Genomic DNA, 23,490 nt, shown 5'->3' with positions numbered 1-23,490 from the left:
AGGGGAGAGAGGCTGTGGCGACGGCGACAGAAGCTGGTGCGACGGCGACGGCGAAAGACGGCGACGACGAGAGACTGCGACGACGAGAGACGGCGACAGCTTCGTCTGAAGTGGGAAGCGAGGGAGAGTGGCTGCTGGGAGAGGGTTGGGCTGCGAGGGAGAGTGGCCGCTGGGAGGAGTCTCTGAAGTGGGATGCGAAGTGAAGTCTGAAGTCTGAAGTGGGATGCGAAGTGAAGTCTGAATTGGGGAATGGGGATTACTGATTTAGAATTTTAGGGATTAGGCGATTCAGATTTCAGGCATTTAGGAATTACTGAATTAGGATAGGCCATTTGGGAGTCATGGGCCATTGGGCCTCACAGGTGTGGGTTGGGTTTTTGGGTGAAAGATTGAAAGTTAAAAAATGAAATGGGTTTAGTGATATTTGGGCCCATTAAATTATTAAATAATTAAATTTTTAATTAATTTTAATTAATCGGTACGGGACGGGACCATCCCGGTATTGAACCTTCAGGACCGATCCCATTTCGTTTGAAATCGGTACGGGACGGGATCGGTATGGGATTGAAAAAAAAAAACGGGATGGGACCAAATGATACGGAATAAGATGGTTTCGGTATTTTCGGTCCTAATGCCCACCCCTAATATAGATTTATCATTAGAATTATTTATTTTTTAGATCACTTATTAAAGATCATATATGCATAAATTAACTAAATCAAAAAGTAATTAATCAACTAATTATTAGTCTATTATCAAATGGTAGACCATGAATCTAGTCTTTTTCAAAACTATATATTTATTTGATAATAATTTAATAACTAAATAATTTGTGATTTATTCAATTTTTTACATAAATAATATTTAAAACATAATCTAAAAATTGGACCGTCCCATCATATACCTATACTGCATAATGAAAAAAAAACACACAAAAAAAAAGACATAAAAGAAAAAACAACTAGTATTTCTCATATTTTGACCAATAAAAAAAAAAAAAAAAACTAGTATTTTTCACAGTTTGCAAAATGCCAAAGCCACGCTTGTACCAAAAAGAAATGCCAAAGCCACGCCTGTACTGAACAGTCTAAAAAAGAGAAGAGACGTTCAGAATAAATTGCTAGTATCTACTTTCTCCCAAGCTGCTATTATATTGCGGGCCCGTGAGGTCATGCAAATTGAAATGATGGCATGACTATGACACCTGTCCTTTTCAATATACACATCCATGGCCCATGCACATCACCACACCCTATTATATCATCATATCAAAATCCCACTATTATTATATAATAAAATCTCAGCACATATATATATATATATATATGCGAGGCCATGGCAGACAACGCATTGCCTCGTCAGTATCTCACTGTCTGGTGGACCCCACCTATCCTATCGCATCGAGGACGCTCCTCTGAGGTCCCACCTGGTCCCCCAAAATTATTTGTGGCGCTAGATCATTACTTTACTTTTATCTCCCGCAGGGCCCACATAAAAGTGACTCTGAATCTAGAAAATTCTAGTTATGTCCGAAGAAAAAATAGTGTAATTGGTATATTTGTTATAAACTTATAATCAATGCAACATATAAATGTAAATTTTAATTATGTCTGAAGACAAATTATTAGGTATAATCAGTATATTTATTATAATCAATTCAACATATAAATGTAAATTTTAGATATGTCTGAACGACATATTTATATTTATAAAATATAATATTAATAATGTTTACTATATTATAAAGGAAACAATTTACAAACAAAACACATACTTTAATGGTTGTTTTATTTAAGAACATTAATTTTGATTTGTGTTAATGAAGGATGCATACTTTTGTTTTGTGTCAATTAAGGACTCTATTTATCTCAACTTTAGCCCGACATTGAACCCATCAAAACTCTACCAAATTTAACAAACTTATACTTGGTTTAAAGTTATGCATCTCTTTTTTACAACCATATAAAGATCACTCAAATCAGACATCTACAACTTCAGATAATTAACCGAAAAGTAGGGTACTCGAAACTGTCCAATCAGACTTCTGAAAAAAAAAAAAAAATGAAAAATCGGATAATTTTGGATACTCTACTTTGAGGCTGATTATCTGAAGTTGTAGAGATCCGATTTGGGTGATCTTTATATGGTTGTAAAGAGGATATGCATATCTTTAAACTCAATATAATTTTTCTGAGTTTGGTGGAGTTTTGATGGATCAAACGTCAGGCCAAAGTTAAGATTAAAAAAAAAAAACGTGATCTTTAATTGACACAAAATGAAAGTATGTGTATCTCATTAACACAAAGCAAAAATAGTGTCCTGAAATGAAACAACCATCAAAATATGTGTCCTATTTGTAAATTTTTCCCTATCATAAAACATAAATTTTTTATTTTTAACACTTATAAAATATAAATTGGTTATACAATATAACAATTGTTATATGAATCACACGTAATAATTTCTTTACGGTAAGCTTCATAAATCCTCACGAACCAATAGAATATTTATGTTTTCTTTTTATTTCTCATTAAAATCGAAAAAAAAAGTATAAATCAGCCAAGGCGTGGCCGCACGCGCGAAACCAGCAAGTGAAATTAATGCAGAAACTTACCCGTGAGAACTAGAAACAAACAAACCCATGGAATCCAATGTTTACCAAGTTACAACTGTGGTCGATTACGTACATTGTACTCTGCACAGTGTTATACTCTGTACACGTGAGCATTTTCCATAACATTTTTCCTTATTATTTAATATTTATTATTAAAAGGTGCGGACTGCGCGCGGCTTGGCGCATGTTAGCATCCCTCTGCCGAGCACCTAAAGCGTCTTTTACTGAGAGAAGCTTTACTTTCCACCAAAAGCCGTACTCGCGTGGAAAGCACGTTAAAGGTGAAAATAATTTACCTCAGAACAAAACCAAGCCTACTTTTAAGGACAAAACTGGTACTTCTCCAAATTACACAACAACGCTATTCTTTGAAGGTTTATCGTGGTTGAGCGTTATGGAACAGTGCTGTTATGGCCATTATTCATTAGCATTCAACTACTTAGTTGATTTATGCCTTTATGGTAAGAGAATTAATCTTGTGGTTACATATGATTATAACGTTTAGAGATTGGGTACCAATGACCAATAAATATAATAAAAGAGACATATATGGTAACAAATAATATCCATGGAATTTTAATCTGTTTAGATCTTCTACAAGTTAATCCTCTAAGCACTGACAAAGACAGATGACAATTGATATTTATACAAAAGCAGAGGGACCAAAATGAAAATTTAAAAGACTCTCCATTTTTCTATAATGTCCCCCTCACTTTTTAACATTTTTCAACCAACGCCCCCAAACATAAACTTTTGTTTCCAGTTTTACACTTTTATCCCAACCCACCATACCCTTAACGAACCAGTCATGAACTACATGAATAGTTCAGATTGAACTAAGGTATAGTAGTTGGCAGCTTCATCTTCAAGCTCCCACAATCCATCACAAAGATGGAACCCATGTCCACCATTAAACCCGTCCTCGACATCAAAGCCAACCTCAACCTCATCTCTATTGGGAAGGCCAAGCTCATCATCAGACGCTTCGAGAAGGTGTCTCATGACCCTCTCACTGTCATCCTCCTTCAAAATACCTGAAGAAGAAGAAGGTGAAGAGGAGCCAGAGGAAGATGAGCCATAGCCTTCAAAGGCAGTAGTACTGGAATCTACAGTTGGGTTTTGTTGGTCTGTTTGAATGTTGGGACATGGAAGAGGGTCAAAAGTAGAGTCAGAAGAGAGCTCTTGTTGAAGGGTTGTGATTAGAGAGGACAAATCTTGAGTGGGTTCATCTTCTTCTGCTTCGAGAAGAGAGAGTATGTGGTTGTATGATTTGTGGCGCTTAGAATCATCCTCACTATCATCGAATTGGGCCTCTTCCCTTTGGCGCTTAGAAACAAGTGTTTCAGCCATAGCAGCTGGTGAAATACAGAGAAGGAAGAAAACAGAGGAAACAGAGAGAAACAGATCAAGCAAGGAAAAGGGTTGATTGATGAAAGAGAATAGGGGGTGGAAAGGGTTTATATAGAGAGATGGGAGAAAAGTAAAGGTCCGGTCAAAATGGCTCGAAATAAGTGAAACATGTAAGGCTCCTAATATTTAATGCGTTTTAATGTTGTGTTAGATGGAAAAAGATGCTTGGAAATTATAAATTAATAAAAATAAAAATAATATTAATATATTATATTATATAGATGTGGAAATATTAATGATATCTTTTGGTGCTGGTCCTCCACTGTCCACTGAACTCCTCCTCTTATTCCTATGATGTGTATCTGACCGTTGGATGGGCTTTTTGTCTTCTCGAGGAAAATATGGGGTTGGTGTTTGATGTGATGAAGCTTTGGATGAGGGGGAAGATATCGAGGACTCGAGGGGTATAGTATAGATAATGACAACTTAGAGAACGAGAGAAAAGAGAGAGGTATTGATAGTATAACCGATATATGACATAACCTAAAAATAAAATACACTTATTTACCATACACTAATAAGAAAAATTATTTGGTGTAATTAATACACTGTTATGTTCTAAAATAAATTTAACGTATAAGAATATTATTAAATAATATATTTATATTTATAATATATATTAATAAATTCACTCATATTATAACACATTAAATTTATTATACTACATAATAATATATTAATTATATAAAATAATTTTTTTGCGAATAAACTATAAGTTAAGGTGTCATGTGTCATTTATGCCCGAGGAGCCGGGTAATACAAGTGGCAGATCTATCGCTTTAAATAATTTCTCTTAATTTACTGGTCGCGAATTTTAAAATAAAATATGTAAAAGAATTATTAGTTTATTATTATTATTGTTATTATAATGTGTAAAATATTGACCCAGAGGTTATGTATGTTTAATATTTTTATCAACGGTTGCGATATTTATGAGTGGTATCGCATGGAATTGTCTGCTAGTTTGCTGACGTGGATCTGCGTACGGTCCAATCTGCCTTGGTGCTGCGTCTTAATAAAAGATTTTTATTAGAAAGAAAAGAAAATGAAAAAGCTTTTGTTATGTTTGGCAGGTAAAACTGTGTTTTAAGGGTGGCTAACTTAGGCATCAGCATGCCATATGACATGTTTATGGCTGTAAGTCTGTAACCTAACCAAATTATCTTTAGGTATTTGTTATATATAATATATTAATTCAGGGTTGTGTGTGTGCGCAAAAGCAAAAAGTTTTTCAGAAAAATGGGCATTTGGATTTGGGACGTTGTAGAACAAGCAAAAAAAAAAATTTATGGTACATTAATCAGTATGGTTAAGTCAAGTGAAGCTGTTGAAGTTAGCCTAAGTAGAAAGAGGGTGTAAAAAAACTTAGATGGAACTATTTTATCACTTCATAACCACTTATGAAAACTTACGTGTTAATGATTTATATTCTTAATATATTATGTAACTATTTTATATTCCCAATGTATATTACTCACTAATTGTTCTTTTTACCTTTTTCAAATTAGAGAGTAAGCGAAATAGGTAACCACCTCAACTCCCTAAATATAAGGGCCTCCAAAATTTATGAAATTTTTATATACTTATATATTATTTTAAACCCAAATAATACGAAGAGTTAAGGTGCGTTTAGTAACGTTTTACAAAATGGTTTCATTTTACAAATTAAAAAAATGACAAAAATGCGTTTGGTTGTCGTATTAAGAAAACAGTTTTTTAAAAACACAAAATAGAATTTATAGTTCACAGTATAAATTCAGAAAACGACTAAATGATATTTTCAGTGAATTTAGAAAACGTAGAGAACACAGATATAAATAATAAAAAATTTACAACTGAAAAAGAAAATAAAAAAACATGTGATCTGCACCTCCTCCCTACCTCTGGCGGCAGCCTTACCCCCTGCCGCTACCCACCTCACCCATCTCTCTCCATCTCTCATTTATTCCTCTATTTCTTTCTCTCTTTCTATCTTTCTCTTTCTCTACCTATCTCTCAAAATATATACTTTATAATCCCTCTATAGTTTTCAATTATCCCTTCAATAAACGGATCAAGACTCCCCGTAACATTCATAATAGGAAGCTCACGAGCCTTAACAACCCTTACAAAGAGAAAATACATTTGTTCAACTAGATCATAGGTGCTTGCAGTGTTGTCTCCATTAATAATACAGTCACCAACAACTCTTCCACCTCTAAGGTAGTCGCGCTGGCCGAAGTGGGTTGGGTTTTACGAATTTTTTTTTTAAATTATATATTTTTATGAAATTGATTAATAATAATTTATAATTAATATCTTTTGTAAATATAATTATTTGGTTGTAATAATTGGTTAATATCAAATGTGTTTTCATTATTTTTGTTTTATATAATTGTTTTTCAATTACACTACCAGACGCCTTCTCATGTTTTGAGAATGCAAAATTTAATTTGTCATTTTCATTTTACAATACAGTTTTTAGAAAATTGCTCTGTAAAACGTTACCAGACGAGCCATAAGTATCTCATTTTTATAGTTTATTTCGAACCTCTAAAATTTCAGGATCAACCCTAATGGTCGTGCTCGTACAAAACTTAATATGCATACATAGAATTTTATTCAAGTGTAGACGTTTACATCAACGTCTCACACCGAGCGCTCGGTGCATGTAGGCCGAGAACTCGGTGTGAGACGTTCACATGGTGCGAACGTCCGCACCTAATCGAGCACGTGCATACACACATATATATATGTGCTATTGCATTGGATTTTTTTAGCCAAAATGATATGCTCTCCTATTTTTAACTTGAAAATTTTCGATTTATCACAACTAAAAGAATAAAGGGGGGAAGAAATAGAAAACAAAAACGCCCTAATAATTTATCCTCTCTCATGAATCTTTTCTTGTGATTGAAGTATCAAGGCCACGTTTATGGTGGTTCTCTGATTAGTTCCTAGATTAAACAAACTTAATTATTAATGGTTCCCACATTTTTATTTGACCGGCCGTGGCCGTATTGATCAAAGAAGTTGCTCATCAATTTAATCCAGTCAACACGACAAAAACCCAACACCCATGCCAACTTCCCCAATTTTACTTGATTTAATTTACATCATTGTCTTCTCTTTATTTATATATTCATTTCATTATTTATTTTGTGCAAGTGGTGTAAGTAATGTATCAATTATTCATCTTAGACTGCACGTACATGTAATATAATTATGTATTAATAGAGTATTTCCATGTAATTAAATAATTGTTTAAGTAACCGAGAAGGTTCGTCTTCATCAGTCATCTGTACGTTCATGCCTGACCAAATTAATTTATATTAAAAGGAACCCCAAATTTAGGGGCATGGGATCTTAATCATGTGGGACCGTTGCGTTAAGACTCACCTAAACCTATTAACCTAATTATATTTTGTTTGTTCATTATGATCAGTTTGTACTTTGTCGAGCGAAGAATTAGCCATCCCCGAACCCCTGTCAATGTCTTAATTATATATATATATATATATATGAGTTTGTTAGGGATTTGATGTTGATCAACTTCAACTTAATTATTGGCATGAAATAATTATTAGGATTTGTATTTTGTAAAAGGCATCCTAGGTATCAATCAAGATCAAGAAAATGGGAACGCACTTGTATTGTCTATATTGCTTTTGTCTGGATTATGCTGGATATTGCCACTTGCCCAACATCCATTTTGTATACCAAGTATTCATTATTAAATTCACGTTTGAAGACAAAGCCACAAGAGCTAGCATAGAATGATAGAAGCAATCCAACCTCCATAATATTTTTATATTCCTCTTATGACCAGCACATCTCTATGACCCAATATTATTAACTTATTCCCAATTCCTTTTATATCATTACTATTTTTAAACCCGTGCTTATTTACATAATTTGAGATTTCAATTGGCCTAGGCCATAACTTGAGATTTAATTAAAAAAACAAAAGTTAAGAAAACCTCCTAAAATGGTCATTGAAGGTGACCGGTATGTGGCCGAGACTTGGAGTGGGAAAAATTGCCCACGATGAATGTAGGGAAGAGCTAGCAAATGTATACACTGATATATTTATTATGTCTATCTCTTTTATTACATACTAATATATTGAGTATGCATATTTATAAAAAGAAAGTTTCTCTCATAAGATAGGCTCACCCATGTATTAATTAATATGGTTTTAAATTTTTTCCCTTCCTTCCGATCTTAGCTTTGAACAAAAAAAAGTAAAAAACACCTAAGAAAATAAGAAAAAAAGGAAGAAGAGAAATAAATTAATATGGGAATTTTGTGATGGAAATTAATGAGGTAAGAATGTAAGATAGGAACGTGCAAGATCTGGCAAGAAGAAAACTGAAAGGTCCATGTGGGGTGGATGTTGGAATTGTGGGTCTGATCCGAGTCATCTGATGGTGCAAAGCACGTGGTAAGTGAACCTAATTTCAAGTGCTTCATGACATAATCCTCGTAACATGGATCTTCCTTGGCTTATTTATTTAACAGTGCCAACAACTGCTATTGCCGTGCCTCACGTTTGAGAATTGAGGCTTTGAGCTGTCACACACAAACACAAAACCCACAGTACTACTATTTTATATGATTATTATGATGATGTTTAGTTGTATGATTATTATTAGGTGTAATGTAATAAGGAAAAAGCTAGCTAGCTTGATTTGAAGTGATATATGATTAGTCATACATTCATACATAAAGTCATAAATATATGCATCAACATTTGGTTATAAGTTTCCATAATGTTGGTGCCTCAACCACTTGGCAGATGGACCCTTCCTTTCTAGTTTCCATCATCAATCATGTTTAGTTGCATGGGCTTCACTTCTTCGGGCCTCAATAATGTGAGTCTTGTAGGGTTATGTGGCTCAATTTTTGTATACATACAGTTCTAGTACTAAGTTAAGTATGCAAGTCATCATGTTGGTTCCTTAGCCTCTCTCATGTCGACATGTGGACTACATTAAAAAAAAAATATAGTTATTAATTTGAAGCCATTAAATTGTACCATTGCAAATAAAATTACAGTTCAATTCAATAGATGGTAAAAGAGCTCACAAAATTAAACTATTGAACAACCAGAAATAAAATTATTAAATTGAATATTTATTGAGAGATCTAAAGAGGAAGGTAACAATATATGTCAAGGAAATTGAAAAGAACTATCAACATTAAATAATCCAAAGAAACCCTAAGTTTGGAGATGCCAAATATGTTAGGATCCTACTAGAAATTCAGCGATAAAGAAATGCAAGAAGTTATAATTGTTGAAATTTCTAGGCAAAGAAAATTTCACTAGAAGTTCAACAATAGAGCCATGCAACAAGTTAGTCAGAATTTCTTGAGGAAGTTTCTTACAAGCACACTTAATTCATTAGGCCTTAATCGGCAAAAAATTCTTTAAGAAAAATGAAGGGGTGGTGGTGCAATTATTTTTTATTAAAGTATCATATAACTCAGTTGCATGAACAAAATGTAAATATATCTGATAAAATAAAATGGGGAAAATCTAGTTGGCATGAACAGAATGTAAATATTTTAATGGACTGCTTCATGATTTATTAGGTTCCGAATCTGTGAGCAAACCAGAAGCAATTGCATCTCCACTGCATTGAAACATAAAAGGTATTATATAATCCAGATGGTTAAGTACAGTAATCATATATTCATGCCATTATTATATAGAGAGACTTCCATTTAGGTGTTTTAGTTTTATAATATACTGATTAAAGCCTTATGACTTTTAAAATTATAACTAAAGTCCAATAATATTATAACTATTCTATGTTACATAATATTGGTGCATTAGTTTCTATTTTTTTCACACATACCAGGCGTCGAGTGCTTGACGGCCATTTTTGAGTGTTCAGCAATGCATTTTTACTTATTCCTCAAGCACTGGTTTATCGGCTTTATATTAGGTTTTAACTCTGAGATTTTGGGCCGAAACTTCCACAAATTTCATTTTATACCCTAGAAAAAAATGAGGTAAACTTGTACTTTATACCCTAAAAAAAAAAAAGACATATTTATTTGACAAGTCAATAGTTAAAGGACTTTATTTAGAAAAAGTAAAAGCCATAAGATTTTTTTCAAATAAGAAATATTAGAAGGACTAAACTCTAATTTTCCCTATTATATATAACCTATGTTCTTTTTACTTCGTTGAAAGTTTTCCACTGTTCATGTAATTTTAAAAAATTCTTCAATTTCTTATATGAATTGTTATGTATATGATATTCCATATAGGCTTATAACATTGAGATTATTAGGCGCTAACTGATCATATCTTTGAAGATCTTAAAAAGACCAAAACCAACTAAAGAAAAGTACCATGAGATGTGTCACCTATTTTTGGCCTCACATAAAAATTGAGGTGTCACTTAATAAGGATATGCTTTTTCCATGACAAACTCTTGTTGTGGTAAAATTGGAGACAGAATCTAGGATAGATACCTAAACTAGTTCTAATATTATATATTATGAGGGTTTTAATGCGTGGGGTTCAAATTTAAAGTAAGCATTTCTCTCCAAAGATTAATTACCAAAAGACTAGAAAAAGATTTTTTTGTTTCTTGCTGAAATAATAGAAAATAAGAAAAGAAGATTGGGATACGGTGCTTTTGGAAGAAATGGGCCATCCAATATTTTAACCTCTAAAACTTTTCTAATATTTATGTTATGATGGTGTTGAAAGAGACTATAAAAGGAGAAGTGAAATCTAGGTTTTCTATTATTTTGATCATGTGTTGAGTTAGTGGAGATGTTCACATAAAGGCCATTATCTGGGCATCAAAAGGGAATTTCAATGTCCATGAAGGCATTATCCACCATTAAATAATTAGGTGGCAGTGCACTTTTTATGGGGATTATGGGCCACCTGCATTATGCACTAACAGTAATTGCTTTGCTCCTTGAAAACATGGACTGGTTGAGGTCAATTCATATTTCATACATCACACTTGTGTTGATTTATATAAACCCAACAACTAAGGCCAATTAGAAAGGCAACTAAAGATTCTCAAGAGATATCAATTGCATTATATACTCCATTAATTGACTCCTGACCTCCTGGGTTTGATGATTTGATTAGACCAGAACCTAAAAGGAAGACAGACTTGATTTTATAAGCTGTGCAGACCATCATATCCATATCTTCTCAAGGTTGGGTTTGGTTCCTCGTTCCTGCACTATCACTATGACCTGCTTTAATCATGGACCTATAGTTCAAGTCGCACCATACACATGAGTAAAGGTGTTACCATCATGTGTTTCCTTGATACATATTGTTTTTTAATTATTTATTTATCATATCAATACTCCAATTTAGGGATCTAAACTTTTATCTACGGCTTCCAATGCCACTTGAGTTAAAGCTCTTGTACTGATATATATTGTTAGATTCATGGGAATCAAAAGATTGCATGCTTAGGCTTTCTCATCTACAATTCTCTACCACGAGAACGAGAGTATACAACAAAGATATTTCAGTTTTAGGTTTACTTTGGATTAATTGAGTTTTAGTTTACTTGCAGCAACCAGTAACTTCCCATTCTCAAAAGCATTAAAGCATTAAAGCATTAAGCAAGCATGGGGACTCTATTCCCTTTGAAAAATCCTTTCCACATTTTGTGGGTTTGTTTTTGAAGGCCCAATGTGGCAATTTTGGGGCCAAAAGTACGATGTCTTAATGGAATCGGGCTTGAGTGAGCTTCAAGCAACCAAAGGGTTCGCTGAAGGATTGTAGACAAGCCCATGGAGGAGCTATTGGACTAGTTGTTACGGGCACCCATTGTGCTTCACCTTCACAACGTGGTCTGATTTCAATGTAGGAACTATACAAGTCTGTCAATCAAACCCCATTGCCTTCCATTTATTTTCAGAAGAAAAAGTAGAAACAAAATGGATAATAGACGTTGTTGCTGCTATACAACCCCTATAGCCCACCACCACAAACTGTTTGTTGCTTGTATACACGATACGATTCACCATCACCAAAAAGAAGGCAGAAGGCAAGTTGTGTTCTAAAATCTTTATGATTCAACAAAAGGAAAAAAGTAAATAAACAAAAGCATTAATCGACACCCTAATTTTGACCCAAACTGAGGTCCCATTATACACTAAACAAGTAAAGATAAAGAACCCATACCAGTCTAAGTTGAACAATCATAATCACAGACAATGTATCCCTATTCCACAACAACAGATCAGGAAAAAAAAAAAAAAAAAAAAACTGGTAACTATCATGTCAAGCAGGTTAACGTGCATGGAGATGAGGACATCAATCTTGTCTTGTATGATAAACTGATAATAAATCAATGCGTGCTACACAAAGAAAATTCAAACCTACCAATCAAGTTTATAGTTATTGCACATGTAAATCAGAAAATGAGTAGCAAAAGAAGAACAGGATTTCTATTTTTGAATCACATTGCAAAACTCAAAATTCTGGAAGACATACAGACTCAATCTTCTCTAGCGAAATTTGAAATAAAGCAAACTACCATAAAGGAACTAAAAATAAAATTGGAGGAAGACACTGGTAAATGAAAGCATAGAAACTTTGTATGTATGCTACGCTACATCGTTTATTGTCATCCACAGTATCTTTTCTCTATGTAAGTTATGGAAAACAAATGTAGAGCCACAATCACTTAGAGAAATCTCTGTTGAGACAGAATTGCTCACTTCATCCAAAGCCATTCATAGGCACAAATAGCTCACTACATAAATAGCTTTATTCAAACCCCAGTAAAGTTATGCAATTGTCTTTGCGGCAAGAAGTATATACAAAAGCTAAAACCAATATCAATAATATCACATTAATGTTTCCTTTAGCAGCTATATAAATATGATTTGGAACATTCTATTACATCTCAAATCCCGAAGCTAAAACTATTCCAACTACTAAGACAATTGCAGAACAATAGCCTAAGAAATTCAACTGATTTAGGTTTATCATGCCCTTTTATCACCTGGTCACTGCTACCACATACTGTATCTAAATGTCCTATTCCAATCTGCTATCTAATGTTCCACTTTAACTTATTTTGTGAGCATCTAGCAAAAACTTCACTTGCCATACGGACATTTAAAACTCATAGAAAATTATTAAAGATGTACATATATATATATATATATATATATAAGATTATAAGAATAGAGACACCTATATTTACTATTCAGAAGAAATATTAACAGAGAACAAAAATGTATATGCCATGCTTTTCCAAATAACCATTTTGATATAAATTGTGTTGTTAGTTCCCTTTAAGATGCAGATTAAACCATAACATTTACTGTCACTTTATGTCATACTTCTTGCTCTGCTATTCTAACATGACTAATAACAAATATTCATACTTGAACTCGAATGTAGCCCCAGCTGCTCAGAGTTCTTTAAGGTCACAATTTGCTCTCACATGTGCTATTTTTGCTTCCCATGCCTTCAATCATATTGTTCTTTAATTATAATCAAGCATACATATGACACAATCATGTTATTTTTTAGGCTTAATTGTGTTTTTACCACCCAAAGTTTACATTGATTCCCACTTTACCATCCAGAACTTTATTTGTCCCACTTTACCACCCAAAGTTTACATTGATTCCCACTTTACCACCCAAAGTTTACATTGATTCTCACTTTATCACCCAAAACTATTTTTCGTGTCCCAGTTAACCTTTTTTCGTCTATTCTGTGACTCTAGATTCAGGGGGTAAAGTAGGAATCAATGTAAACTTTGGGTGGTAAAGTGAGAATCAATGTAAACTTTGGGTGGTAAAGTGAGACAGATAAAGTTCTAAGTGGTAAAGTGAGAATCAATGTAAACTTTGGGTGGTAAAGTGAGACAAATAAAGTTCTGGGTGGTAAAGTGGGAATCACCCCACACTTTGGGTGGTAAAAAGACAATTAAGCCTATTTTTTATTTACTACCACAAACATTTATGAAGACCAAATAATATATATTACAATTGTAAGGATAAATAAACTGCACTTCTTCTCCAGGAAATAAAGCATGGAAATTTGATCAATACATGGATTCAACATGCCAATTCATCTCACCTCTAAAATATAAAAATATAATAAAGCCATAGGTGATAGATTCATATAAACTTAAAAATTGAAAGCGCCAAATATATATCCCACCAATTTCATGAAATAAAGTAATCAGTACATAAGCCAGCATCCAAGACAATAAGCTCTCAGAATTTATTTTCTTTTTCGAAGACAACACAAATAAAATTAAGAGAGTGAAACCCATATGACTAGTTCTGTGTACTTTAATGCTTCAGCAAGCACTACTGACAACCTACCAATGTGTTGGTACTTCAAATTATTGAACCTATTCCTATCCTACAGATGCCAACCATTAAAATTTCTCATGTCACTGAACTTGGGGGAAGGCCAATTTGATGGAGGAAAATAAATAGAAGTTTAAAAAGGAAATTTAAAAAAAAAAACTCAAGATCTCTAATTCCAAGAAAACATTCAATTGAATCTTGAGAAAAATCTAAAATTCTTCCCCATTCTCCCCCACCCAAAAGGGAAAAACAATCGAAAAAGAAAGGGGGAAATTACCAATTAGCAAGACACCTGTGTCGATGGACAAACCAATCTTATACATCTGAATCTTCAGCATCCCATTACAGCACAATTATAAACAAAGTTACCCGACTGCTTTCTCGCAAGCAAGTTCCACTGCGGAGGACCTTCACTAGGAACCCATGCATTGATCTCTATGAAACCTTCACCCAGAGCCCTAGGCCCGCCAATCACAATAAGCCGGTCTCCACAAGCCCTAAATGCAAGGCCCCAACCATTCATTGAAACTGCCCGCTCAGGCAATCTCCCCACTGTAAACCACTCTCTTCTCTCTTTGTCGTATTTCCTCACCTCCATGTCAGCATAGTCAGCCGCATACAATTCATTATTTACCACTGCAACAAGAGGTGGTGCCTCAGCCGTTGCAGGCATCTCAGTCTCTCTGGCTGCACCACTCCGTCCAGGAGACATGTTAGGTATTTCTGTCCATTTTTTTGTCTTTAAATCGTATTCTTCTCCACATGTAAGAACCTTTAAATCAGTTCCCCCGATCCCACCAATAACATAAAACTTTTCATCCATAAAGACCCCAGAACACATCTTCCGGGGCTTATTCATGCTTGGGAGTGTCTCCCAAGTCTGAGTCTCAGAATTATATTTCTCAGCAGAGCTGAGTATAATTCCCTGTGAGTCGCAACCGCCTGCCAAAATTGCAATCTCCTTAAGGCTGGCAGACCCAAACAAGCATCTTGGGGCATTCATCCTCATTCCAGAGGACCATGAATTTGTCAGAATACTATACCTAAAGATTACATGGGAAGTCACCTCCTTACCAAATACAAGAAGCTCAGTGCCCACGGCTAAAGATTCCTTATCCGAACACATAAAGCATTCATTGGAAGTCATTCTTGGCAAGTGCATCCACCTGCGGCGATTGGGATCAAAGGCTTCCCATTCAAGTAAGTGGCAAGAGAAATAAATCCAATGCTCAACGACATCATTCTTCCTCCTCAGTTGATAGAGCTCCCCATTCCTAATTAACGAGCGGAAGCTCTTGTTCAAAGAGGCAAGGGAACCATAATCAGACCTCGAGCAGTGAATTAGGCAGCTGATCGAGTTGTCCCGACCAATGCGATGTATAAGGGAATCAGATTCCGAAGAGCCCCCAGCATGACGCTGGTCCTCGGCTTCCTCACAAGAAGACTGAGTGGTCGCAACCATGTCACAACAATCCAATGGCTTACACAACTTCCTTTGCCGATTCTCTTTGTCATCTTCACCATCAAATTCTGATTGGCGCTTGCCATTAGAAATATCGAGCCGACGATAAGTCATGTAAGGCCACTTGCTTTCTGGCTGGCAAGAGCTCAAAAACACCCTCGAGAACAAGCAGGACCGACCCTCCAACATGTCTCCGAGAAACAATCAATTGAAAGGCACCAAATTCACAGACCCAATTCTATCCAAAGCCTCTTTTGTTGGTAAAATGACAAATTCCACGGATAAATCTTCCAAAATCCAAGCCCCCAAGTCCCTCAGGAAACTCGGTCAAAATACAGAGACAACCTATTCAGAGAGAATTAAAACAAATTTTATTCAAAAAAAAAAAAAAGTCCGATTTTCTTTCTCAAAAATATTTTCAAAGACAAATGTTTATCATTGAATGCATGAATTACATGACGAAAGACCAACTTTTTCCACTCTGTATGTCAAATTTTCCGCTTTACGAATCCAATAAACAGACGATCCAGATAAATTATCTTCAGGAATCAAAAAAAAAAAAAAAAACTCTATCAATGATTTTCTTTTCTTTTAATATGTGAGAAAGTCAAAATGCCTCCGTTGAAACCAAATTTGTTAAAAAGGACACAAACCCCAGAAACCAGAATTCCACAGACAATTTAAATGAAAGCTATAGATCAAAATTTGGACACTTTGTTTGGAAATAAGAAACAAAAATCTTTGAATTTCAAGAAAGGCAAATCGAATCGCTATTCGAACATTAAAATTGTAAACTCAGTAATTAAAATCAGCACAGAGTTATAGAAGTCGGACTTCAATTTCCGACTTCTAATCTATCTCCCAACAAAAAAAATTTAAAAAGCTAAAATCCAAATTAGATCTGTTCACAATTGGTTATTCGTAATAAACCTTTTTTATTCAACAATTTTTCCCATATAAGAAAGCAAGATAAATTAATCGAAAACAAAATAAGAAATGAAAAGAAATGCGAGGAGGGACTTAGTGACTTACGGATTGGATAAGAACAAAAGGACCTGATTAGAATTTTCAAAATTTTACAATCTCTCTCTCTCCATTTCTATCTCTAAACTCTCACTTTAAACTGTGTTGTGCTGCGCTGCTGTTTCTGTTCTTCGCGTTCCTCTCTCTCTCTCTCTCTCTCTCTCTCTCTTTCTGTAGTTGTGAGTTGTCCTTTGGATTCTCTCTGCAAATCAGAGAAAGCTTTGGGCTTTGGCTTTGGAGCAAAATCTTTAAGAAGGCCCCTTTATCTCTCTTAAACCCATTTTTTAAAATTTTTTAATAAATTAATAATGTTTTTATTTAATATTCTTTCCGTGTTTATTTTTTGGTTTTTGTTTTTTTAGATCCTAAATAATTTATTTTATTCCTTAATAGATAGAAGGAAGAGAAGAAGATGAAGGTGGTGGTGAAGCTGATGGTGGATATGGATGTGGATGTGGATGTGGGCCCCACCAAAAGCTGAGAGGTTCTTACGAGGTCGCCGTTATGGAACCGGGAACCGGTAAGCGCCGGTAACGACACGTGTTGACTGGGGGTGACTCATAACTGTTCCTCTCTAGTCTCTACGGCCAGTCGACGACTCCGTAACTATTACGTCTTTTCCAGTCCGTGAAAGATCCAATTTCTCGTCTACGCGCTGAGTCAATTTCTCAGACTTTCCGGTTCATTTCGGCTTCCATTGGAGGGTTTAGATCGCCTGCGACGCATGAGATGAGGGGCTCCTTACACTCGTTGCTTTTTTGGTGGTTACGATTTTTAAATCATTACAAGGAACGTTGTAATTATCCGTATTTGACTGGTCAAATCTGTTTTTAACTTCTTCAGTCTGGCTTTGGTATTATTAATTTCATTATTACTTGGAAATTTATGATAGGGCCACTTTTATATCAAGTTTTATGAGGGATTCGACCCATTTTATTAAAAAAATAAACGGTTTAGTTTTTACTTACAGAGGAGACATCAATTAATTCAATTTTAAATTGATTATGACTACCCATCCATTAATTTGAAAAGAGAATTGTTGTGTTTGTGTACCTTTAAAACGTCTTCTCATTTGATGCATTTGTTGTTGAGTATTATTCTTCTAAATATGAAAATCGGGTTTTGTAGGGTGTGTCCTTTTCTGCAATATTTCAAAGTTAGGGCTCTTAATTACTCACTTAAAGACCATATCAAAATCAGAACTCTCCATATAAATGTAATTGTGTAACGTTTTAACTTTAGTGTGCAATAGATAAAATGTTATGTTCAGCATGAAGTGCGGTAACACTCCATAAATTACACAATGTTTAGGTTTTGAAGTTTTAGAATAATTATTTAATTAGTTTAACAATATAAAGATCACTTATCTATCAAGAACATATCAGATTTCAAGAAAATCAAAAATAAATCTTAAGTTATTGAAAAGGATAAATAGGATTGATATGGAAATTAAAGCCACCTAATTATTAAGGCATAAGTGTATAACTAATTATCAATTACGATTCTTATGAATAGACTGTTATAATTCTTTAAAAATTACACATAAAATTATTTGGGGCTTTCAAACTCACACAATCTCTATCACTTGAAACTTTGTTTATATTCTCAATTTGATATCTATCTTCGTTGCCCTACATTTTAGATGTTAATTTTTTAGCTTATTTTTTAGAATTTACATATTCGATATTTTTTTTCTCGAATATATTCAATTTTTTGTTGTTGAATATATTCGATTTTTCACTCAACTTACTATTTCAAGCACTTCATCTTATTCTGTCAAATCAAATTTTGGTATCAACAGTACACATCAACTTTCCAAACCCATATGCAAACAACAATAATTTTAAAAACACCTTATATCTTTTTTTCTTCATCTCTTCTCAAACAAAAAACTTTCCAAACCCATATATCATTGCACCTAATTCATTTAAGAAAAGTTGCTATAATAACAGAAGTTGCAATGAAATTTTTCCTTGTTTACCTGAATGTTCACGCTGGGCACTTGCACTTTTAAATCACGTGTGGACGTGCTCGAATACTCCAATTCAATTCATATGTAAGTCTGAGAGACGTGTCAACTAATTACATTTCATCAACTTTCACTGTGCCTAAATTCTCAATAATATTCGAATCAAATTTTAATTACCAACTTTATGACATATAGATTAGTAATAACCTAATAGGACATGCGCAACCACGCTTTCCTAACTATAAGTCTATAACCATGAAGTTAATCATCATTTGTACCATGTGCCCTCTTGTTTTTTAGTGCTGCTATTTGCACACATTTTTTTTCTTTTTACACACTCTTTCTTTAAAAAAAAAAAAAATTCAAGGGAATAGACCTTATACCCCATCTATTTTTCTTTTTGCACATCCTTCCTAAAAAAAAAAAAAAATACACACACACACCCAAAAATCACACACCTCATCCCCATCTCCCCCCCCCCCAACACACCCCCTCACCCACACACTCCATCCTCACCTTTCCTCTCTCTGGCACACACCTCACCCCCGTGAGTAACCACCCGTCGACCACCCCAGCCTCGGCCCACCCCACTCTCTCTCCTTCCCTCTTACCCCGCCGACCACCACACCCTCATCCCTTCATCTTTCTTTCTCCTAGAAACCCAACCCCAGCCCCGGCCCGCCCCACTCTCTCTCCTTCCCTCTCCCTCATCCGGCCACCACCAGTCACCCCACCGGTCGGAAAATACTCCCCAGATGTCGGCCATCACTCCCCAGAACACCCCTTACTGGCCAACCACCCACACCCACACCCAAAAAAAAATTGCAGCGGGTTCGGCGAACCAGTGCCGAACCCGGTGGTTTCATTCGGTAGGTACCCACTGAACATGAGGGATTGGGAGGTGGGGGTGGGCTTCGACGGTGGGGTGTGTGCTGGGGGGGATGGATGGGGTGTGTACCGGGGGGGGGGGGATGGGGATGAGGTGTGTGGGTTAGAGGAGGGCCAAATAGTTTTTTTTTTTTAATTTTTCTTTTTTCTTTTTTCAGAAAAGATGTGCAAAAAAAAATTTAGGGGGTGCAAATAGCAACCCTCTTATTTTTTCCACTTAATTCCCGCAATTGCCCTTGATTTTCACAGATGTTTATCGTGTTTACATAAAAAATTATAAATTAAAAGAAGCTTTTTACCCTTTGGTGGAGAACTCCAAGTAGCCCAAGTTTCAGTCAAATCACGAAAAGGGTGTAGGTGGTCTTTAGTCTTCTCCTATAATCATCACCACCCCTGCCTCCAAATTCAACCTCCAAAAAGAGAGGCTTGCCCTTTGGACAGGATAAGGAATAGGATAACAAATACAAAACAATGGAATAATGGATTGGGGAGGGGCAGTGTGTAATTTCAACTGGACGGCCCATTTGACCACGTCAAAATGTAAATCGAACAAACATGCGGTATTAATTTACATTATCTCTAAGACAATATTGGTGAGAGGGTGTGATAACGTATTGGACGTGTGTCGTAATCTGACTATGAACACGGTCACTTCTGGCGTTCATCGTTCAATCCAATCTTGCACCAACTACCAAACAAAAAACAGGTAGAAAATAAAACCATTGGAAAAGCAAACAAGGCAAAATCATTTGTTGTTGTTGGTGTGACAAATTTTGAGTCAGCTCTGTGTGTGCGTGATGGATCTCAATGTGAATATTGAAGCTAGCTAGCTACAAACAATCGCGCACTCACTGCCAGCCTGGCAACTGGTCCCACCGACTTTTCTACCCTTCCCTTCTACGACTCTCAAAATTCGCATCACACGGCCCAAAATTACCCGCTAGTTTCACGAGATTTTGACCATCCAAATTCCACAATTTCTAACGACATGTGCTAATTATTCTTCCCCATAAACACAATCTATCATATATTTGTTTTTTCTTTATCATAAAACAAAACAGGAAAATCTCCAGTGTGCCACTCTCATTTGGACCAATAAATATTTACCAATATTAAGTATTTTGTTTTTTTTCTTTAGGTATTTTATTGTAATACTTTATACATTTTTATTTTTTAGATTTTAGATTTTATATATTTTATTTTGTACCTTGACATTTTCCTTTCGTATCAATAGGTATTTCATTTTGTACAGTTAAATATTTCATTTTTGTACCTTTAGATATTCATTTTGTACTTTAGAAACTTTAATTTTTGTACTTTTACACATTTCAGGTACCTTTAAACATTTTATTTTTTACCTTTAAATCATTTTGTACATATGTAATTTTCTTTTCTACTTTTTGTCTCATTATTATTTCTTTTCTATTTTCAACTAAAAACAAAATCAAAACGTTATCTAACATATCTTTAAATTTTTGATATCTCAATCTAACTAAGTACTGAAGATTAGAAGATTATACAACTTACCTATTTTACTAACGCTGTGTTTAATAAGTTTCACATGTATTGCATAATATGGTGATTTTATCTGATGTAAATAAAAATTGAAAGGGTTTCACATAATGTTAATAATTAGTTGCTTTAATGGATGATACTTAATTTCTCATGCATAATAATTAGTTGCTTTAATGGATGATACTTAATTTCTCATGCATAATAATTAGTTGTCTAATGGATTATAAAAAGAAATTATGAGTTTGAATCTCATACATAATAATTATTTACTAAAAAAAAAGGTTAATAGAACAAAGTGAAAATAAATTGAGTTGTGAGACATTTTTCTATCTAAATTTTTTAAAACACGCACTCATGCACGTGCAGGGAATAGGCTTTGTTTGGGCATTGATTGTTGTTGTTGCATATGTCAGTGGACCAATTTTATTACTACTTATTACTAACTTTAGTAAACACTTGTAGTTCTTGTTAAGTAATGAAAATAAATAATTAAAGGAATGTTATCCACTTTTTTATTGATTTTTATTTTATTTTTTTATTTTGTAATATAAATTTATGATCATAATTATTTATTTTTTAGATTTAATTATAAAAATTATTTTTGTAAAAAATCAACAAAATTAGAAATTGTTTGATTATATAACTAAGATCAAATAAACAGAATTTAATTCATCGTTTGTTTATTTGGTAACAATTACATAATAAAATAATTTATGATTTCGTTGAGTTTTTACAAATATAATTTTTAAATAATTATCTAAAAATTAATAATTTTAATCATAAAAATATAATGTGAAATGAGAATACTAAAAAAAAAAAGTGGGTGAAAAAAATAAATTAGAGAATTTAAATAACATTCCCCAAATATTTATACCCAAAATAAAAGAATTGTATTTTCTCGATATACCAGCCATGTAAGAATATTTCCATCGATTTTGCGCGCGCCAATTGGGGGCCAAAGACATTGCTCTAGGAATGCGCGCCACGTGTCGGCGCACGCACGTGGGTAGCTCTTAGTGGACGCTAAAATGTTCAAAAAGCCTCAATTCTGTTTCTTTTTCATTATTAAATTAATGCTTACAATTTTGTTGTCCGATTAAATTAAGCTATATTTATACGGCCGCCTCTGTATTTTCCTATTATATCGCTTAAGCCATAAATACCAGCTGCACACGTGGGAGAATGTCCGTCTGTACCGGCTTTTGCTTTTCACACATTTTTTTAATCAAACAATTATGATTAAATGTTTCATTTTAATTATTATGTATTAATATTAAATTCTCAAAAGTATTTAGTTGTAATTTTTTCTCCAAAGAAAATTGATGGATGAGGATGAAGACTTTTTATTTTTTTGGTCAAATGAGGATGATGACTCACCTGTTTATCAAGATTCAAGACAGACATTTTGGTTAGAGTGCCAATTTGGTGGTTTAGGAATAATGGGTTGTGACCAATAACAACTACTACTTTTTGCGACCTTTGCATGTGTTGGTCTCTAAATAAATCTTGTATGGATTAGAAAAATTATCCCTTGAGATCCAAGTGTCTATCTTGCCACTCTTTGCTGAAGTACTTTAACATCCAAGTGTCACTTGGCTAGAGATTTGATATATGCATTTAAATGATCTTTCACCCAACACTTTTTTCTAATTTCCTCAACAACGAATAAGTAAAATATTTTTCTTTATACAATTATATGAAAGAAATGTTGAAATCTTAGTCAATTCTTGATAGCTATCAGTATGTGCATGCCTAAGGAGCCTCATTTTTGGGCAACTTTTTATAAGATATAAATATATATATTTCAATCTAACAATATATAGTTAGGCTGTAAATTTGAAAAATATATTCACTTAAGAGCCAATTTACTTTTTCTTATTGTTAAGGGGACCTTGATTTTCTTGAATCAAAGGTAGTACATGCATGCAGCATACATGAAAAAAAAAAAAAAAAAAGAAGCTAGAATTAGACTAATGTACGTGGATGGTTTCATGCAATGTAGCAAGTAAAATTAGAGTTACCAAATAGACTTGGAAGGGGTATCGAGGAGGGTCTTACTTAACTTACCTGTTTAGATGGATGATACATAAACTGATAAGCATATATAAATCCAATAATAAATATAATTAGGCTAAACACAGCCATGTGCAAACATCATCTTTATCATGGATCTTAAAAGACAAAAAAATTAATGGAGATATAAATGTGAACATACTAGAATAGGAAGGAATAGGATAATCGAACAAACTTCAAAACCAAGCAACTCCACTATCTCATCTCCAACCCACAAAAAAG

At 34.2% G+C, this 23,490-nt stretch overlaps 2 protein-coding genes across 2 annotated transcripts; both read right to left on the bottom strand.

Annotated features, from left to right (window-relative positions):
* Nucleotides 1-3,164: 3,164 nt before the first annotated feature.
* Nucleotides 3,165-4,054, bottom strand: LOC147295111 (uncharacterized). Its single transcript, XM_086232710.1, has one exon. It carries the CDS (start codon nucleotides 3,962-3,964, stop codon nucleotides 3,428-3,430), a length of 537 nt encoding a protein of 178 aa, XP_086088836.1. The 5' UTR covers nucleotides 3,965-4,054; the 3' UTR covers nucleotides 3,165-3,427.
* A 10,061-nt stretch (nucleotides 4,055-14,115) lies between these two features.
* LOC147295110 (F-box/kelch-repeat protein SKIP11-like) lies at nucleotides 14,116-17,098 on the bottom strand. The gene is made up of 2 exons (XM_086234037.1): nucleotides 16,833-17,098; nucleotides 14,116-16,145 (listed from the first exon to the last, which is right to left on the bottom strand). Exon 2 carries the CDS (start codon nucleotides 15,987-15,989, stop codon nucleotides 14,670-14,672), a length of 1,320 nt encoding a protein of 439 aa, XP_086090163.1. The 5' UTR covers nucleotides 15,990-16,145; nucleotides 16,833-17,098; the 3' UTR covers nucleotides 14,116-14,669.
* Between the last annotated feature and the right edge of the window lie 6,392 nt (nucleotides 17,099-23,490).

This window comes from Dryas octopetala, chromosome 2, assembly GCF_963921425.1.
Source record: "Dryas octopetala chromosome 2, drDryOcto1.1, whole genome shotgun sequence".
Classification (NCBI taxonomy): domain Eukaryota; kingdom Viridiplantae; phylum Streptophyta; class Magnoliopsida; order Rosales; family Rosaceae; genus Dryas; species Dryas octopetala.
This window is presented reverse-complemented; position numbering and strand designations above follow the sequence as displayed.

Coding starts and splice junctions, on each gene's coding strand:
- LOC147295111 (XM_086232710.1), bottom strand. CDS start 3,964: ATGGCTGAAACACTTGTTTCTAAGCGCCAAAGGGAAGAGGCCCAATTC.
- LOC147295110 (XM_086234037.1), bottom strand. CDS start 15,989: ATGTTGGAGGGTCGGTCCTGCTTGTTCTCGAGGGTGTTTTTGAGCTCT.